This window comes from Oncorhynchus kisutch, linkage group LG2, assembly GCF_002021735.2.
Source record: "Oncorhynchus kisutch isolate 150728-3 linkage group LG2, Okis_V2, whole genome shotgun sequence".
In the NCBI taxonomy this organism is placed as follows: domain Eukaryota; kingdom Metazoa; phylum Chordata; class Actinopteri; order Salmoniformes; family Salmonidae; genus Oncorhynchus; species Oncorhynchus kisutch.
Window position 1 is genome coordinate 61,375,516 of NC_034175.2, and position 19,140 is coordinate 61,394,655.

At 45.5% G+C, this 19,140-nt stretch overlaps 1 protein-coding gene across 1 annotated transcript in view; it reads left to right on the plus strand.

Moving 5' to 3' along the window:
* The window catches only part of LOC109904848 (immunoglobulin superfamily member 3-like), a 170,276-nt gene extending 151,489 nt beyond the window's left edge, over positions 1 to 18,787 (plus strand). The window contains exons 7-9 of the mRNA XM_031799431.1: positions 7,419 to 7,829; positions 10,730 to 11,179; positions 11,892 to 18,787. Of these exons, the coding sequence (XP_031655291.1) occupies positions 7,419 to 7,829; positions 10,730 to 11,179; positions 11,892 to 12,142 (1,112 nt within the window). The 3' untranslated portion in view covers positions 12,143 to 18,787. The remainder of the gene's footprint in view (positions 1 to 7,418; positions 7,830 to 10,729; positions 11,180 to 11,891) is intronic.
* The last annotated feature ends 353 nt before the right edge of the window (positions 18,788 to 19,140 follow it).

Sequence of the window (19,140 nt, forward strand, 5' to 3'; positions counted from 1 at the left end):
GAGATGGAGTGAGAGGAAGGGGTTAGAGAGAGAGAGTTGGACAGACCGACAGAGAAGGAGAACGAGATGGAGTGAGAGGAAGGGGTTAGAGAGAGAGAGAGATGGACAGACCGACAGAGAAGGAAAGCGAGATGGAGTGAGAGGAAGGGGTTAGAGGGAGAGAGAGAGTTGGACAGACTGACAGAGAAGGAGAGCGAGATGGAGTGAGAGGAAGGGGTTAGAGAGAGAGAGATGGACAGACCGACAGAGAAGGAGAGCGAGATGGAGTGAGAGGAAGGGGTTAGAGGGAGAGAGAGAGTTGGACAGACTGACAGAGAAGGAGAGCGAGATGGAGTGAGTTTGCCATCTGGATGAATGCTGGAAGGTTTCTTTCCTGCGTAGTATCTAATACTCCACATCCCTATAGTTGGGCTGTTTTGCATCGGTCTGAGAATTGTAATTGATGTTGTGTCATTCAGTTCAGGCAGACAGACAGATAGGCGGTGTTCTGATTAGACTGCTAGTGAGTGATGGTTGGAGAGATACTGCAGAGCACATCCTTTACAGTACACTTTCCTCCCCACCCCCTGGACCGTAAAATACCTCCCCGAGACGTTTTCATCTGTTCCTGCACATGGCTCGGCAAATAAAGAACCGCCTCGCCGCGTTGTGGCATATAGCTATGAGGAGAGGGGAGAGGGGATGCGGCGGTCACAAAGCTTGTTTTCCTGCCTTTCTTCTTGATGTGAATGGTTCTGTGATTGTGGTCATTGTGTGCTTTATGCCACTGATAAATAAGGGGGAATAAAAGTAAGCTTTATCTGGGCTCTGCAGCAACACGCCACAATCAACGCCTTCTGACGACAAACTGGACACACTCAGGGAGGGGGTAGGCTTTTCAAACAGTTGTTTACTTGCTTGTTTAATTTTCCAACAAAGAGAGAACACTCACTCTGTTTTTGGAGAGTCAGGGGCTGAATGTTAATTAACTGTTTGTTTAATCGTGCCTGGCGATGGCAGTGTTTAATTGGGTCTGCTCCCTGACTGGGAGACCCAGCAGGACTCCTTCAGGTATTCTGGCCACGCCCTTGTTCGCCCTGGGAGATGGGGTTGCCCTGGAAACCAGCGTGGAGGGAAGTGCGATGGCAGCATTAAAGTTCAAGGTTAACTTCTAATATGATCATCTCTTCCTCATCTACACCATCTAGCATCGGATTGGCTCCCAATTGCCAGAATCCGCCCCTTTCACTGACAGTAGTAAAAGGTACGGAGGTCTCGGAGGGTCATAAATCATACACAGGATCTCAGCAGCACTCACTATCTCTTGCACTGGGGAGAGATCACACAGAGCTGAGAGGGAGAGGAGAACAAACCTCAGAGCCTGTTGAGCACATAAACACATAAAGGCATAGGGCCTGGGCTTGAGTGACACACCAGCTAATGCAGAAAGGAGATGACAAGTGTTTCCAATTATGGATTTGTCTTACTTTGGTTTGGTACCCACGAGACTCATTAAAGAAACACACTCGCGCAGAGCATCCAAACACACTTAACATAGACATGGACTCTGAAACACACACAGACATACAGATAAATGTAAGAATTCAGCTGTAAAGGGAATTGGCAGTACCCATACATGATGTATGGCCTTGTTACAGATGCATGATTGAACAGCATGCTCTATTCCCAAAGCATTAACATGCACACACACACACACAGACTCTAACCTTAACCCTAACTTTTAAGTTTAAAATAGCATTTTAATAAATTCAGGACATTCAGGACAAAAAAAGTTATTGTTCCCTACTTTGTCAGGACATTCTGGTGAATTGTTCGGACATTCGGTTCCTGATGAGGTAGGAAAACAGGTACACACACACACACACACACAGAGAGAGGGAGAGAGCCTCACACGTACAGTATGCATATGTTACCAGTCCATGTACTCTACAGCCCTGTTCTCTGCCTCTTCCTGTTGAAGACAACCTCATTTTAAATGCCAGTGTGTGTGTGTGTGTGTGTGTGTGTGTGTGTGTGTGTGTGTGTGTGTGTGTGTGTGTGATAGAGAGACTGGTCCTGGTGCGTAGTCTCCCTCTCTCTCTGCAGTAGCCCTGATCTTCTAAAGAGCACACATGGATTTCTTCCTATGGAGCTGAGGTCATTGGACCCGTTTCAACACTCATGATGACTTATAATGCCTTCATAAGGGGTTATAATGTGCCATAATGGGCTTGAATGGCTGGTAATTCTGTAAAGACTGGTCCAAGGCAACAGGCTTTCAACCCTCACAGTCTCCTCTTTTCCTAATGTAGTCTAACTTCAAATGGGAATAAACAGCGCTGTGCTTTGTCCTGTGCCAATCAAATCCAGCACGGTTCCACTCCCGGAAATACTGAGGTTATTCTCTCTCTGAGGATGATTGGCAGGGTTCCGGGGGGTTTGACTGTAATTCTGGCTGGAGTGATTGTCGGTGTTCAGCGAGTCTCTCCAGTGTGGAGCCAGCTAATGATGACTAATTTCAGAACTCACTGGAGAGCCCGGCACTGTGGAGAGGGGAGAGAGCCCGGCACTGTGGAGAGGGGAGAGGGCCCGGCACTGTGGAGAGGGGAGAGGGCCCGGCACTGTGGAGAGGGGAGAGGGCCCGGCACTGTGGAGAGGGGAGAGGGCCCGGAGATGCCTTTTAGCTGTGAAAATACTAAGTGTGGGGCCAAATGCTAGCTCACACACACGAGCGCATTCACCAATCTGTGAGTACGGGTGAAATTCTGTAGGCAGATGGTTGTGACTCCAGGCAGTCGGTTCTATCAAGGCTTAGCACAGGCAATAGAGAGGTGTGTCTTACTAACAAGCCTATATCTGTGTTGAAGTGGCTTCATGCTCTAGTGTTCAAGTGAGGTTGGTTTTATTTTACATTAGTAACGTACCTTTTCATGTGTGACTTGTCAGTTATTAATGTGTTATGTTTTAATGGTTTCAAGTACTGTGAAATGCATTTGCAAGCTCTAAAGCCAATCAATAACAATGTAATTTAAAAATAACAAGGTTGAACAAAAACACGAGAAATAAAAATAAGCTGAACATGATAAAGTAAGTAAGCATACTATATACAGGGTCAGTCAGTTTCAGTATTTACAATGGTCAGGGATACTGGAGTGGTAGAGGTAGATACAGTTGAAGTCGGAAGTTTACATACACCTTAGCCAAATACATTTAAACTCAGTTTTCCACAATTCCTGACATTTAATCCGAGGAAAAATTCCCTGTCTTAGGTCAGTTAGGATCACCACTTCATTTTAAGAATGTGAAATGTCAGAATAATAGAAGAGAGAATTACTTATTTCAGCTTTTATTTCTTTCATCACAGTCCCAGTGGGTCAGAAGTTTACATACACTCAATTAGTATTTGGTAACATTGCCTTTACATTTTTTTTACTTGGGTCAAACGTTTCAGGTAGCCTTCCAAAAGCTTCCCACAATAAGTTGGGGGAAGTTTGGCCCATTCCTCCTGACAGAGCTGGTGTAAATGAGTCAGGTTTGTAGGCCTCCTTGCTCACACACACTTTTTCAGTTCTGCCCACAAATGTTCTATAGGATTGAGGTCAGGGCTTTGTGATGGTCACTCCAATACCTTGACTTTGTTGTCCTGAAGCCATTTTGCCACAACTTTGGAAGTATGCTTGGGGTCATTGTCCATTTGGAAGACCCATTTGCGACCAAGCTTTAACTTCCTGACTGATGTCTTGAGACGTTGCTTCAATATATCCACATAATTGTCCCTCTTCATGATGCCATCTATTTTGTGAAGTGCACCAGTCCCTCCTGCAGAAAAGCACCCACACAACATGATGCTGCCACCCCTGTGCTTCACAGTTGGGATGGTGTTTTTTGGCTTGAAAGCCTCCCCATTTTTCCTTCAAACATAACGATGGTCATTATTGCCAAACAGTTATATTTTTGTTTCATCAGACCAGAGGACATTTCTCCAAAAAGTACGATCTTGTGCAGTTGTAAACCGTAGTCTGGCTTTTTTATGGCGGTTTTGGAGCAGAGGCTTCTTCATTGCTGAGCGGCCTTTCAGATTATGTCGATATAGGCCTCGTTTCACTGTGGATATAGATACTTTTGTACCTGTTTCCTCCAGCACCTTCACAAGGTCCTTTGCTGTTGTTCTGGGATTTTCACCAAAGCACGTTCATCTCTAGGAGACAGAACGCATCTCCTTCCTGAGCAGTATGATGGCTGCGTGGTCCCATGGTGTTTATACTTGCGTACTATTGTTTGTACAGATGAACGTGGTACCTTCAGGCGTTTGTAAATTGCTCCCAAGGATGAACCAGACTTGTGGAGGTCTACAATTTTTGAGGTCTTGGCTGATTTCTTTAGATTTTTCCCATGATGTCAAGCAAAGAGGCACTGAGTTTGAAGGTAGGTCTTGAAATACATCCACAGGTACACCTCCAAATGACTCAAATTATGTCAATTAGCCTATCAGAAGCTTCTAAAGCCATGACATAATTTTCTGGAATTTTCCGAGCTGTTTAAAGGCACAGTCAACTTAGTGTATACTATGACTAGGGTGGCTGGAGTCTTCTGACCCACTGGAATTGTGATACAGTGAATTATAAGTGAAATAGTCTGTTTGTAAACAAATGTTGGAAAAATGACTTGTGTCAGGCACAAAGTAGATGTCCTAACCGACTTGCCAAAACTATAGTTTGTTAACAAGAAACTTGTTGAGTGGTTGAAAAACGAGTTTTAATGACTCCAACCTAAGTGTATGTAAACTTCCGAATTCAACTGTATGTATAGGGGTAAGGTGACAAGGCATCAGGATATATAATAAACAGACTAGCAGCAGAGTATATGAGGATTGTATGTAAGTGGGCGTGCATGAGTGTAGAGTCAGTATAAATGTTAAGCATATTATGTGTGAGAGCAAATTGTGAAGTGAGTGTTTGTGTTTGAGTGTGCACTGCCCTGTGAGTGTACATAGAGACAGTGCAAAAATACAAGGGTAGACCGTGTAGCCATTTTGTTAACTATTTATTTAGCTATTTAGCAGTCTTAGAAGCTTTTCTGGAGCCTGTTGATGTCAGACTTGATGGTACCACTTGCCGTGTGGAAGCAGAGGGAACATTCGTTGGCTCGGAAAGAAAGAGTTTTTAACGATTTTCCAGGCCTTCCTTTCACACCACATGATATAATGGTCCTGGATGGCAGGAAGTTCGGCCCCAGTCATGTACTGGGCTGTCCGCACCACCCTCTGTAGCACCATGTGTTTGAGGGCGGTGCTATTGCCATACCAAGCGGTGATGCAGCCAGTCAATATGCTCTCGATGGTGCAGCTGTTGAAATGTTTGAGAATTTGAGGGCACATGAAGTGATAGAATGGGGCTCAGTCAAGGTGTGTGTTTGTGTGTACAAGCTGTGTTTCCTCTCCTAAAGCCTCTCCCACTGTGAGACACACCCGGTTGGTCATACCTGATGTACCTGTAGCTAATCTAATATCACACCTGATGTCCCAGTAACCTATCCACTACTGTACCTCCCTGACATCTTATTCTAGTAGTCCCTCCATATCTCCCTCTCATCCTCCCTCTAATTCCCACAAGTATCTTACCCCCACATCCCGGATTCCTTCATCTCTTCTTCTCTTTCCCCCACATCCCGGATTCCTTCATCTCTCCCTCTCTCCATCTCTTCTTCTCTTTCTCCCACAGCCCGGATTCCTTCATCTCTCCCTCTCTCCATCTCTTCTTCTCTTTCCCCCACATCCCGGATTCCTTCATCTCTCCCTCTCTCCATCTCTTCTTCTCTTTCTCCCACAGCCCGGATTCCTTCATCTCTCCCTCTCTCCATCTCTTCTTCTCTTTCTCCCACAGCCCGGATTCCTTCATCTCTCCCTCACTCATCTCTTCTTCTCTTTCTCCCACAGCCCGGATTCCTTCACCTCTCCCTCTCTCCATTTCTTCTTCTCTTTCTCCCACATCCCGGATTCCTTCATCTCTCCCTCTCTCCATCTCTTCTTCTCTTTCTCCCACAGCCCGGATTCCTTCATCTCTCCATCTCTTCTTCTCTTTCTCCCACAGCCCGGATTCCTTCATCTCTCCCTCTCTCCCTCTTCTTCTCTTTCTCCCACATCCCGGATTCCTTCATCTCTCCCTCTCTCCATCTCTTCTTCTCTTTCTCCCACAGCCCGGATTCCTTCATCTCTCCCTCTCTCCATCTCTTCTTCTCTTTCCCCCACATCCCGGATTCCTTCATCTCTCCCTCTCTCCATCTCTTCTTCTCTTTCTCCCACAGCCCGGATTCCTTCATCTCTCCCTCTCTCCATCTCTTCTTCTCTTTCTCCCACAGCCCGGATTCCTTCATCTCTCCCTCACTCATCTCTTCTTCTCTTTCTCCCACAGCCCGGATTCCTTCACCTCTCCCTCTCTCCATTTCTTCTTCTCTTTCTCCCACATCCCGGATTCCTTCATCTCTCCCTCTCTCCATCTCTTCTTCTCTTTCTCCCACAGCCCGGATTCCTTCATCTCTCCATCTCTTCTTCTCTTTCTCCCACAGCCCGGATTCCTTCATCTCTCCCTCTCTCCCTCTTCTTCTCTTTCTCCCACAGCCCGGATTCCTTCATCTCTCCATCTCTCCATCTCTTCTTCTCTTTCTCCCACAGCCCGGATTCCTTCATCTCTCCATCTCTCCATCTCTTCTTCTCTTTCTCCCACAGCCCGGATTCCTTCATCTCTCCCTCTCTCCATCTCTTCTTCTCTTTCTCCCACAGCCCGGATTCCTTCATCTCTCCCTCTCTCCCTCTTCTTCTCTTTCTCCCACAGCCAGGATTCCTTCATCTCTCCCTCTCTCCCTCTTCTTCTCTTTCTCCCACAGCCCGGATTCCTTCATCTCTTCTTCTCTTTCTCCCACAGCCCGGATTCCTTCATCTCTTCTTCTCTTTCTCCCACAGCCCGGATTCCTTCATCTCTCCCTCTCTCCATCTCTTCTTCTCTTTCTCCGACATCCCAGATTCCTTCATCTCTCCATCTCTTCTTCTCTTTCTCCCACAGCCCGGATTCCTTTATCTCTCCCTATATCCATCTTTCCCCCTCTCACTATTAAACTGAATCTTCCCTACTCCTCCCTTCAACTTATTCAAGGCCTCTCTTCCTCCCTCGCTCTGTCGTACACTGACAGCCATCCTTTCCCTCCCTCCCTCCCTCTGTCTCTCTCTGTTCTCTGCCCACACACTAATATCCTCTCCTGTTCAGCAGGAAATGAAGACAGCCTCGACACGTCTGTCAAACAGAAATTGCATTGTATACCTGTCACCAGCATTCACTTGTTTCTATAAATAGGGAAATTATTGTTGAAATAACTTCTCTCTCCTCTATCTACTCCTCCTCCATTCCTCTCCACCTGTCCCTCCCTCCCTCCCCTTTTCTCCACAGTGTCTAAGCTGCGTGTGCAGAAGACCAACCAGTCCCTGGTCTACCTGGAGGACAGCCGTGTGCGCGTCAACTGCTCCGTGGCCTCTCAGACCAGCACCGACTCACAGCATGCCATGCTTTGGTACGTGCGCCGCGCGACGGGCGCCGAGGCCGACGAGCTCCTGCTGAGGATTGAGCGCTCAGGTGCATTTGAGTATGGCGCCTACGCAGACGAGGAGAGGTTGAGGCGGCGGGTGCAGGCAGAGAGGATGTCGCCACAGCTGTATGCGCTGACACTGAACAGGGCAGAGAGCAGCGACTCTGGGACTTACTACTGCCTGGTGGAGGAGTGGCTCACAGATCCAGACGGAGCCTGGTACAGACTGGCACGGGACTCCTCAGGCTTCACACAGGTCCTCGTCAGACAGCCAGGTGAGGACAAAGAGGAGGGAAGGAGGGATCAGGGGAGGGAGGCTGGTACAAACTGGCACAGGACTCCTCAGCCTTCACACACAGATATCTTCCCAAAAGATATAGCAAGAGCCCAGTCTCTCTCTCTCTCTCTCTCTCTCTCTCTCTCTCTCTCTCTCTCTCTCTCTCTCTCTCTCTCTCTCTCTCTCTCTCTCTCTCTCTCTCTCTCTCTCTCTCTCTCTCTCTCTCTCTCTCTCTCTCTCTCTCTCTCTCTCTCTCTCTCTCTCTCTCACTGTCTCTCTCTCACTGTCTCTCTCTCTCACTGTCTCTCTCACTGTCTCTCTCTCACTGTCTCTCTATCTCTGTGTCTTTCTCTGTGGTTAACAGTAGCTGTTCTTTGCCCATGTGGTTCAGTCACCTCCTAGCAGTGACCAGTTGTGCTTAACAACCCTCCCCTCTCTACTCTCCCCCTGTCCTCAAGGCTGTCTCGCTCCGATGACCACATCAACTGCCCTGGGCAGAGCTCAGGTGGCAGAGCGGATGTTGTGGCTCTGGTGCCAGCTGGCACAGATGGGCATAGCCTGGCACTAGAGCCGAGGGGGATAACCCACCTGTCCACCCCTCCAACCCCTAATGCCCATCAATGTTATGCCTCTGTCTCCCTAACCGAACTGCGACCCCACACACCCTCACTCACCTCCAACCCACTAACCCTGACCCCACTATGTCCTCTACTCACCTCCAACCCACTAACCCTGACCCCACCATGTCCTCTACTCACCTCCAACCCACTAACCCAGACCCCAGCATGTCCTCTACTCACCTCCAACCCACTAACCCAGACCCCAGCATGTCCTCTACTCACCTCCAACCCACTAACCCAGACCCCAGCATGTCCTCTACTCATCTCCAACCCACTAACCCTGACCCCACCATGTCCTCTACTCACCTCCAACCCACTAACCCTGACCCCACCATGTCCTCTACTCACCTCCAACCCACTAACCCAGACCCCAGCATGTCCTCTACTCACCTCCAACCCACTAACCCAGACCCCAGCATGTCCTCTACTCACCTCCAACCCACTAACCCTGACCCACCATGTCCTCTACTCACCTCCCAACCCACTAACCCTGACCGCAGCATGTCCTCTACACACCTCCAAGTCCCCCTCCCACTGTCTACACCCCATGCCCCCCAAACTCCTCCCCTCACACTCTGGACTATCTGCCCTACATACTGACACAAAGCATACACACATACTTTTTACACTTATGATTTGCTACTGCGACACCATTCTTTATTTTCCTCATATTATAATCTATCCTGATACCTAGTCACATTACTCTGCCTGCATGTACATATCTAGCTCAAATACCTCGTACCCCTGCACATTGATCTGGTAATGGTACTCCCTGTATATAGCTCTGCATCGGTGGGAAGGGCTCAAAAACAAGCATTTCATGGCAAAGTCTACACCCGTTGTATTCGGCGCATGTGACAAATACTATTTTATTTTATTTGACTGTTTACAAACAAACATGGGTAACCCCCCTTTCCCCACCCCTCCCCTCCCCGTAACATCTCTGAAAGCATCTGTTGTGCCAGGGGTCCTGTGAGCAGGGCATTATAAATGCAGGGCGAAATGTGCAGGGTGTCCGTGGCATCTGCCCGACTGCAACATGAAGGTCAGACAGAAGGGCTGAAGCTGGGCAGGGAGCAACAGTGCTCATCTTTTATTTAAGCAGCAAAGTGGACACTACTCCCCCAATTACATTAATGCTGAAAAACACACACACACACACACACACTTTGACACACACATACACTGACACACATACATATATCTGTTTGTCACTTTCAACTCACAGCGACCCAAGTGTGTGTTTGTGCATGTGTGTGTGTGTGTGTGTGTGTGACTGTGTGTGTGTATGCATGATTGCGTGTGTGTGACTGTGTGTGTGTATGCATGATTGCGTGTGTGTGACTGTGTGTGTGTATGCATGATTGCGTGTGTGTGACTGTGTGTGTGTATGCATGATTGCGTGTGTGTGACTGTGTGTATATCAGTGAATCACTTTGATGTTTTTTTTTGTTGTATCTTACCTCTGTGTTTCTCAGAGGGAACCCAAGGCTCACTAGGGGATTGGGTTATTATTATCAAACACCATATCAGGGAGCTCTTATTCCATATATAGTTATACATGTGCTATATAAATATATAAAGGTGGGTGGCAAACTTCCAGGCTTGATTTCCCAGGGGGCCGTTAGGAGAGTCTTATTAAGGTGATAAAGAATGCAGTCACCCAGGAAGTCAGACGGAAATGGTTCTCTGTCAGAAGAACAGGGAGATAAGATGAGATCGAGATGCCAGTTCTCCCCTTGTCTGTCTGTCTGTCTGTCTGCCAGCTTCCTCTCCTCTTTTAACCAGAGGAAACATTACAGTCTGTGAACAGCCTGATCTATCAGTCTTTTTAAGTTCAGTTCTTTTTTACTTGTTGTAACTGGGTCAGTGTGCAGGCCCTGTAGGAGTTTAGCCATCCCTTACAGACACTCTCCCCCTGGGCTAGAAGCCTCTAAGAGGCAGGCCCGGCCCTGGAGGGGAACCAAGAACTGGAAAGGCCACGGACAGCTGGTGGGGTCACTAACCCTGTTAGTCTAATTTTCAAGGATTTTGGATTGGGCATCTGGGGGTAGTTGGGAACGTAAAATTGACAGCGAAAGAGATTTTGCGATCTACTGTCAATTATGTGTATTGGATTTTTGAAGGACATAATGTTTTGAAGCACATCCACATCTATCGTTCAGTGTTTTCTGTTTCAAGGCAGGGCAATTATTTTGCTGTTCTGCCCCAATAAATGGCTTAAAAATAAAAAAAAATCTGTCCCCCCCCCCCCCCCCCCCTCCCTCTCTCTGTACAGAGGTGCGGTTACAGGTGGAGGAGTCCGAGTCTAATATCACCGTGTCCCAGTCCAGTTCCATCCGGTTGGGCTGTAGCATTCCCTCCCAGTCCTCCAGAGACTCCCGTTTCTCTGTGTCCTGGTATGTGGAGCGCTCCTCCATGCTCTCTGAGGAGGAAGAACAGGGGGATGTTGACGAGGGAAACCGGGCCTGTGTGTTCTCCATCGGACACGACGCCGTGTTCGGGAACGGGAACTGTAGCCCAATCGAGGAGGCGGGGCCTAACTCACGCCTGCAGTTTGAGAGGACGACCTCTGACCTCTACAGTCTGACCATCCAAGGGGCGCGACCCGCTGACGCTGGGCGCTACTACTGTCATGTGGAGGAGTGGCTGCTCAACCCCCGCAACGCCTGGTATCGCCTGGCAACCAACAACTCTGATGTCACCATCGTCAACGTGATCCAGCAGGGTAAATCAATGAATACATTTCTGTAGTGCTTTTAGGAATAAAACAGATAGTGCCACATGGCGAATGACAATGTCCTGGGGCTAGAAAAAACAAAGGCAATGCGATAGAATGGAGACGTATTATTGTTGTTGACATTTCAGCTGCAAAGTGTTTTTCTAAGACAAGTGTTTTTTTCACAAAGTGTTTAACAGCAACCCTGGCCAACCAACTCCTCCCATTATCATTATTATTCTAGAGACCAAATATAAGATCATTGGCTTGTGCTGATCTTACTGATGATTCTGGTGTTTGAGGTAGTACTTACACAGTCACAGCTACTGTGTAGGCTGCTAAAAGTAACATGCCAAACAAACATCAAACTACACCATAATGGAATGCTCTCCATTGATGTCATCTTTTCATCCATATCACACTCCCATCCAATTTTCTGTTCTCTCTACCTTGCCCTTCTCCCTATTTTCTTTTTTTTTTTTCTCTCTCTCTCTCTCTCTCTCTCTCTCTCTCTCTCTCTCTCTCTCTCTCTCTCTCTCTCTCTCTCTCTCTCTCTCGTTCTCTCTTCTCTCCGCTCTTTCTCTCTCCTCTCCACCCTCCCTCCCTATCTCGCTCTCTTGTTCTCTCTTCTCTCCGCCCACCGTTCCTGTCTCTCTTTCTCTCTTCTCTCTGCCCTCCCTCCCTATCTCTCTCTCCCCCCATTCTCTCTCTCTCCCCACAGTCTCCACCCTGCAGTCGGTGGTATGTTCCAACGACTCTCTCTTCTACTTTGTCTTCTTCTACCCGTTCCCCATCTTCGGCATCCTCATCATCGCCGTGCTCCTGGTGCGCTACAAGAGCCACAGACACAGCAAATCCCAGGAGAGCAAGAACGGCGCCCCCTTACTGTGGATCAAAGAACCCCACCTCAGCTACTCCCCCACCTGCCTGGACCCACCCGTCCTCAGCCTGCACCCTGGCTCAGTGGACTAAGGGACAGATCCATAGCCCTCATCCCATAGTCCTTATCGCGGACCCAACTAATACCATGCCAGGGAGGGGCTACTCCGGACCTCCACCTGTCTAATCACTTCTGTGTCCAAGCTGTCAATCAATCAATCCGTCCATCCATGTATAATCCCACCCCCCTGTCTGCCTGTCTGTGAGTTACCCTGTAGCAGCTCTGTCATGTGGGTGGGTGCGTGAGCATGTGGAAAAGTGTGTGAGCATGTGGAAAAGTGTGTGTGCTTGGAATGTGTATGCAGGACGTGTGTGTATGCAGGACGTGTGTGTATGCAGGACGTGTGTGTATGCAGGACGTGTGTGTATGCAGGACGTGTGTGTATGCAGGACGTGTGTGTATGCAGGACGTGTGTGTATGCAGGACGTGTGTGTATGCAGGACGTGTGTGTATGCAGGACGTGTGTGTATGCAGGACGTGTGTGTATGCAGGACGTGTGTGTATGCAGGACGTGTGTGTATGCAGGACGTGTGTGTATGCAGGACGTGTGTGTATGCAGGACGTGTGTGTATGCAGGACGTGTGTGTATGCAGGACGTGTGTGTATGCAGGACGTGTGTGTATGCAGGACGTGTGTGTATGCAGGACGTGTGTGTATGCAGGACGTGTGTGTATGCAGGACGTGTGTGTATGCAGGACGTGTGTGTATGCAGGACGTGTGTGTATGCAGGACGTGTGTGTATGCAGGACGTGTGTGTGGTTTGGAAGTATGAGTGTTTATCTCTTGCTCTCTTTTTTTCCATTTCTCTCTCCTTCTCTTTTCTCCCTGTCCAGTGGAAAACCGGATTTCATAGCTATACTTTATTATTTTTACTTCTCAGAAACAGTGGTCTGTTTTTCAAAAGATGTGAAGATCACTCTAGAATGGAACAATCTGGAAACAGGGAAATGACAAGTCAAGGATCCTATAGTATAGGTGCATACTGTAATGTTCTGTACTGTGGACCTGGTGAGGATGATAAGAAATGTCTCTCTCTGTGCTCAGTGGACTTAGCACTGATCTCAGAGCAGTTACTGCTTGGCCTTATACATTAGTTACCTTAGCGAAGGCCCTCCTCTCACCAACTCCAGAGCTGTGGACTGGAATGCCACAGAAACACTAAAACACAAAGACAATCCCTGTGGCTTGGAAGTGGACTGTGTGTGTGAGACAATGTGTGAGAGTGTGTGTGTTCACCCATCTGTTTCCTCAGTGTGTTTGCGTTGGCAGACAGAGACAGACCTGGCCAACCCATTGAACACTACCAGACACCAGGCATCAGTGTGAATGCACTGCTCCTCCTCTCCAAACAGAGAGAGAGAGAGAATGGAGGAGGATAAATGAACTTCTCTGTCCTGCTGTCCTGCTGAGGGCATACTTTTGACATGAAGGATATTTTAGTGCCAATACCTTCTTATTACACTCTTCCCTCTGCAACAAGTGTTTGAAGTTTTAAAGCGGGCGAGCAAAGCCGATTGGCTCTGAGGCACTCTGTAAATATGGCTACCGAGCCCCTGCTGGAGGATTATGGGCCTTGTAGGCATAAAGTGAGATTTTTACGCTTATGTTAAACCAGTTGAGCCGTTTTTGGCATAAATGTGTTGACACAGTGGAAATGATTGACTGAAATGAAATTCTCTGCCATTTTAAACGTTGTCTGCTATTACTACCCCATGCAATCTTTAATAGACTTTAATTAATGGAAACAAGCTGTTCAGCTCTGTAGAGGGGCGGTGAGACACAACGCATATCATCACTAGAGGGGTGTAGAAGTACATGCAGCTTACCCCCCCCCCCCCCCCCCACACACACACACACACACACACACACACACACAGAGAGAGAGAAACATCCCCCAAAAAACAGCAGATTAACAATACCAACACACCATTCAAATGAATTTCAAGTGGGCAATTTTATTTCGATTTTTGAACCTTTCATTTAGATGTCTTATTTTATACTGTTTTGCATAGTTTATGTACATTTTCTTTTTGTTTTGAAATTCTCCAAGAACTGCTCTTCTACTTGCGTTGCCAGGCAACCGCACCACACAGATACAAAATCATGATAACCCTTTTGCTATGTGTCCATAGTAACAGGCACCGAAATGTCGTAGATATAGAAATGCTAGATTTGTTCTGCACGCTCAGTGGCATCACATTGAAGATTGTCATGAATGGGCCAGTGTCAACACTGTATTAATGAACTAACTAACTGCTCTATACCTGTATTGGAAACCTAGCAGCTTCACTATAGTAGTATATACAGTAGATTAACAGCAAGAGTCACACAATGGATCCACTTGAAGCTTTTTCTAATCTTGTTTATTTATTGAAGTGTACCGTGGCACCTAGTTAGGATGTGTGAGCTCCATAGAAATGCATTAGACAAACGGCCATAGACTCTGGAGTGGACTGGATGGAAACCGTTCTCTCTTGGACTGTGGACTGGGTGGGGAGCATGCTCTCTGGTTCCCCCTGACCTGCAGTGCACATGGCAGAAGGGTTGAGAATCTGTGTCACATTCCCAAAGTATGGAAGTGTGACATTCCTGTTCCGTAAAATAACCCTTTCACTGCCAGACCGACTGAAAGCTCTCGTCATTCTCTTCTCAATCGTGTCAAAATGTATATTGCATGACAATATTGCAGGAGGCATTTTGATGTTTTGTAACCTTTGAACTCTTGAGCGTTGTGTTTGTGTAACAGAACAATGCCAAGCCCTCCACTTCCTGTGCCAAGTGTCAGACGGATCTATAGAAGAGGAAGTTACTTTCAACTGTAGGTTTACGGGGGAGTTTATTTAAATGTCTTTTTATTTGCCATTCAAATCCTGAGACGGCTAAAGCCCTCATCACGCGTGTCGGTTGACAGCTATAGAACAGTGCATTCAAAGTGTATGTGAGTTTTCTATAAATAATGGGGACAATGTGTGACATTGTGATCAAAATTATGTTCAGGCAGTTCCACATGTGTACTTAGAGGAATAAACGTGAATATAAGCAAATTGGCCCTATACAACAACATGACTGTATAAGCATGGCAATTCAAATTCAAGGACTTTCAGATACTTTTTTAAGCACTTAATTGTAATTTTTAAGGATCTCAACGTTATTCAACTGTATAATGTAATAATTTACATATAAGGCCTAATATAGAACCCCCAAAAAGCGTGCAACAGGTGTCAAAAAGGTAGATCAAACATATTCAAGTTATTATTACATTCTAGAATATGAGAGAATGTGTACATTTCCTGACTAAATAGATGGGTTGCATGGCCGTGTTTCTGTAGTCTGTGGCCGATGCGGGCTCACATAATAAAGCCATGAATAGCGGTAGCATTAATCTCTCCATTTGAATCTCCCCATCGCTGTTTTTATCATGAGAAGGTGACCAAAAAACAGGTTTCTTTTTTAATGGAAGGAATTGTATGGAAAGCCAAGTTGTAGCCAACATTAGATGTTGTCCTCCACATAATTACCACAACAGAGTAGTGCAACACCCATCAAATGGGTGTTGCACTACTCTGTTGTGGTAATGATGAAAATGACAGGCCTCTCTCATCTTTTTAAGTGGGAGAACTTGCACAATTGGTGGCTGACCAAATACCTTTTTGCCCTACTGTACATGTGCTTCACTTTTCAACTAGCTAAAAGCTAGCTAGTTGTTGTCTGTGTGTGTGCTTCCATTTATACCACTGCACAGTAAAGCAACGCACAAGTTGAAAATATTGAACACATGCCCATCACAACAGCTGTTCGTCACTTGACTGTCATTCAGAAAATTTCTACCTGGATCAGATGATGATGTGTGAAAATATCACGTAACTAATCAGCTGGACACCAAATGCGCATCCCCTCAAGTATTATGCATAATTATTGAAGAACCATGTTAATGACAGTATCGATTTTAGGTTTTAAGTATCAAGGTAATGTAACTCTTTCGGTTAGAAGAATTCTATTTTGCAGTGCATACATTATTTTGGATATCTGTGCCCTTAAACTGTTTTCACCCCAGAACATAAGGACACAAAATGTTACGTAGTTACACTGCATTTCTGAGATCTCTACATACAAAACTGACAGTTAGATTCTTACAAGGCTCAAGTTCAATGTTTAATTTAACTGAATAATTAGTGCTTAAAATGTATATAACGACAACTTACACTGCCATAAATGCAAGGACAGAACATGTATGTTTTATGTCACACAATTTTTGAAAAATCCATCAAGACACCAACCATTTTTGAAAAATCCATCAAGACACCAACCATTTTTGAAAAATCCATCAAGACACCAACCATGATAAAGGGTTAAAGCAGGGGTGTCAAACTCGGGTTTTTGGTTAACCAGGTGAGGGGAGTTGCTTACTAATTAGTGACCTTCATTTATTAATCAAGTAGAATGGTGGAGCGAAATCCCTTAGACACTCGACCCTCTGTGGAATGAGTCACACGTGGGTTAAAGGGATACTTGGGGATTTTGGCAATGAGATTCCTTTATCTTCTTCCCCAGAGTCAGATGAACTCATAGAAACCATGTGTATGTCTGAAGGAAGTTCGCTAGCATTAGCACAATGACTGGAAGTCTATGCTAGTAGATACCCATAGCTAATAGATAGCTATGATCCCCCTTATATCTTAATGTAATGACATGAAATGAATTGGCAGATTATTATCATTGGCTTATCAACAGCTGTAACAAGTTGTCCAGTGTAGGAAATCCTCTCTGGTACCCTTGTTTATAGAAAGACCGTGTATGTGTGTTTAGAACTAGGATATGCTACCTAGTTAGGTCAGCAGCACATTGTTACCATATTGTCGACTCTAGGCTAGATCTATGCATCACTGAGTTAGATGCCAGTTGAAAGAGTAGTTCAAGGCAACTGTGCATGAGCCTGGCCTGAACACAGTACCTGGTCCAACATCAGAGGTGGACCCTCCATCTTAAACTTCACTTTTTAATTGGTTTTGCCACAATTCCGTCATGAAGGAATTTGACAATACCAGGATCTCTGACTCTGAACCACGAAGTGGAGGGTTGGTGTGTGATGTCACAGTGCCACCGTGATTGAAGCTGTACAGTCGTACTCTGAATGGTGTTTTTGTAGTAATCAACATCCATAGACGCCTCCTCAACGTTATCCAGACGTTCTGACGGTGTTGTAGCTGTGTTACGAGGGCTGCATGTAGTGGCTATGTGCTGGCTACAGATTTAGCTGTAAAATAACTTTTGGTGATGTGTTCAGTTCAGCCAGTGCTGCTTTTCTCCAGTGATGTATTTTTCTGTTCATTTTTTTATCTATGAGAAATAGTGCACTGAAATTAAAAGGAAGGCCATAGCTTTTTTAAATGCTTGTGTTTTTTGTTGTATGACATGTTTTTGTAGATGTTTATTTTGTGTATATATAGTCACATCCCAAATGATTGGCACCCTTGATAAAGATTAGCAATATACTGTATAAAATAAATAGAAATACTGAGCTACATTGTATGCCTTATTTATTTATTTTAATTATATTATTTTATACTAATACAGTTGCTCAGATTTTTGTTTAACAAGTACTACCTTTTCTTTACAATACTTTGTGCACCCTCCCCTGGCGAGGATAACTGTGCCCTTGGGGTTATTGTCTTGGCTAAAATGTCCTGGTATTTGGTAGAGTTCATGATAAAGGTGACCTTAACAAGGGCCCCAGGACCAGTGGAAGCAAAACAACCCCATAACATCAAAGGTCCATCACCATCATTTACGGTAGGTATTAGGTTCTTTTCTGCATATCCATCCTTCATACGAGGCCAAACCCACCACTGCTGTGCTTCAACTGACCATAGCTCATAGTTCCAATCCAAGTGCCAATGCCATTATTCAGACAAAGCATGTACATATGTTGCTTGCTCTCAATGGAGGCTTTTTTTTGTCTAATTGTAGATTTGGAGACTTGGTAACCCCGACAAAGTTCTTTAATTCTTCAACTGTGGACCTTTATTTTCCTCCTGAACCATCTGTCACTGTGCGTGGGGATAAGATACACTTGGGTCCTCTATCAGGCAAGTTTAGTAGTGTTCCAGTTGATTTCAAGTTTCTTCATTTTTGCTTTAACAGCGGTAAGTGGTATATTTTTTTGTTTGTTAGTTTATTTGTACCCATTGGCCTGATTTATGAGTCTAAAACCATTTGTCTCCATTCATGAGTTCTTTGCCTTTACCCAGGGTGATGGAAGTCAATGGAATTTTACATGTGTGTTACCTCATTTTATACCCCAGTGAAACAGGAAGCCACGGAAGGCCACCACACAGTTCCTTAAACTGAGATTAACTTTAAAAAGTAGACTGTTAATGCAGATACATTTATAAGAATTTTAAATAGTATATAAGAATCTTTAGGGGTGGCAAACATTTTCAGGTGTCATTTTTAGAGTTTTTTTTACTTGTTAAACAATCCTTCTCTGAGCAAATGTATTAGTATGAAATTAAATGTTCCATTTTGATGATGATACAATATAGGTATTTTATCTTTATCAAGGGTGCCAATACATTGAGATGTGACATTATATTCTATTGAATAGTAACCATAGCTGTCATTAGAAAGGCACTTTGCTATTCTGTCAGTTTATTGCAATAAAAACATGTTAAGTGCAACCTTCAGTGTTGACATTACTCCTGACCCTTCCATGTTTCTTTCTATGAACCTCCTGACAGACTATTTCTCTAATACAAAGATACTCTTAGTTTTTGTATTTATTTTGATTAAAGGAATTATTCTGTATGCAGCCCAAGCTACTATATCTGATCCTTCCATTACATAGTTTGTTTCTTCAGCTCTGTAGTGAGGGCTAATACCCATGATGCTCTGTGGTACTGAGTGAGTGTAAGATGCTGCTCTTGTGACCCTTTGGCAAAATGTGAATCAGTTTCTGCCTTTATATCACATGGCCAGGAGGGTCAAAATGGCATCAGTGTGTGTGTCAGCCTGTCACAGGGATAAATGGTGC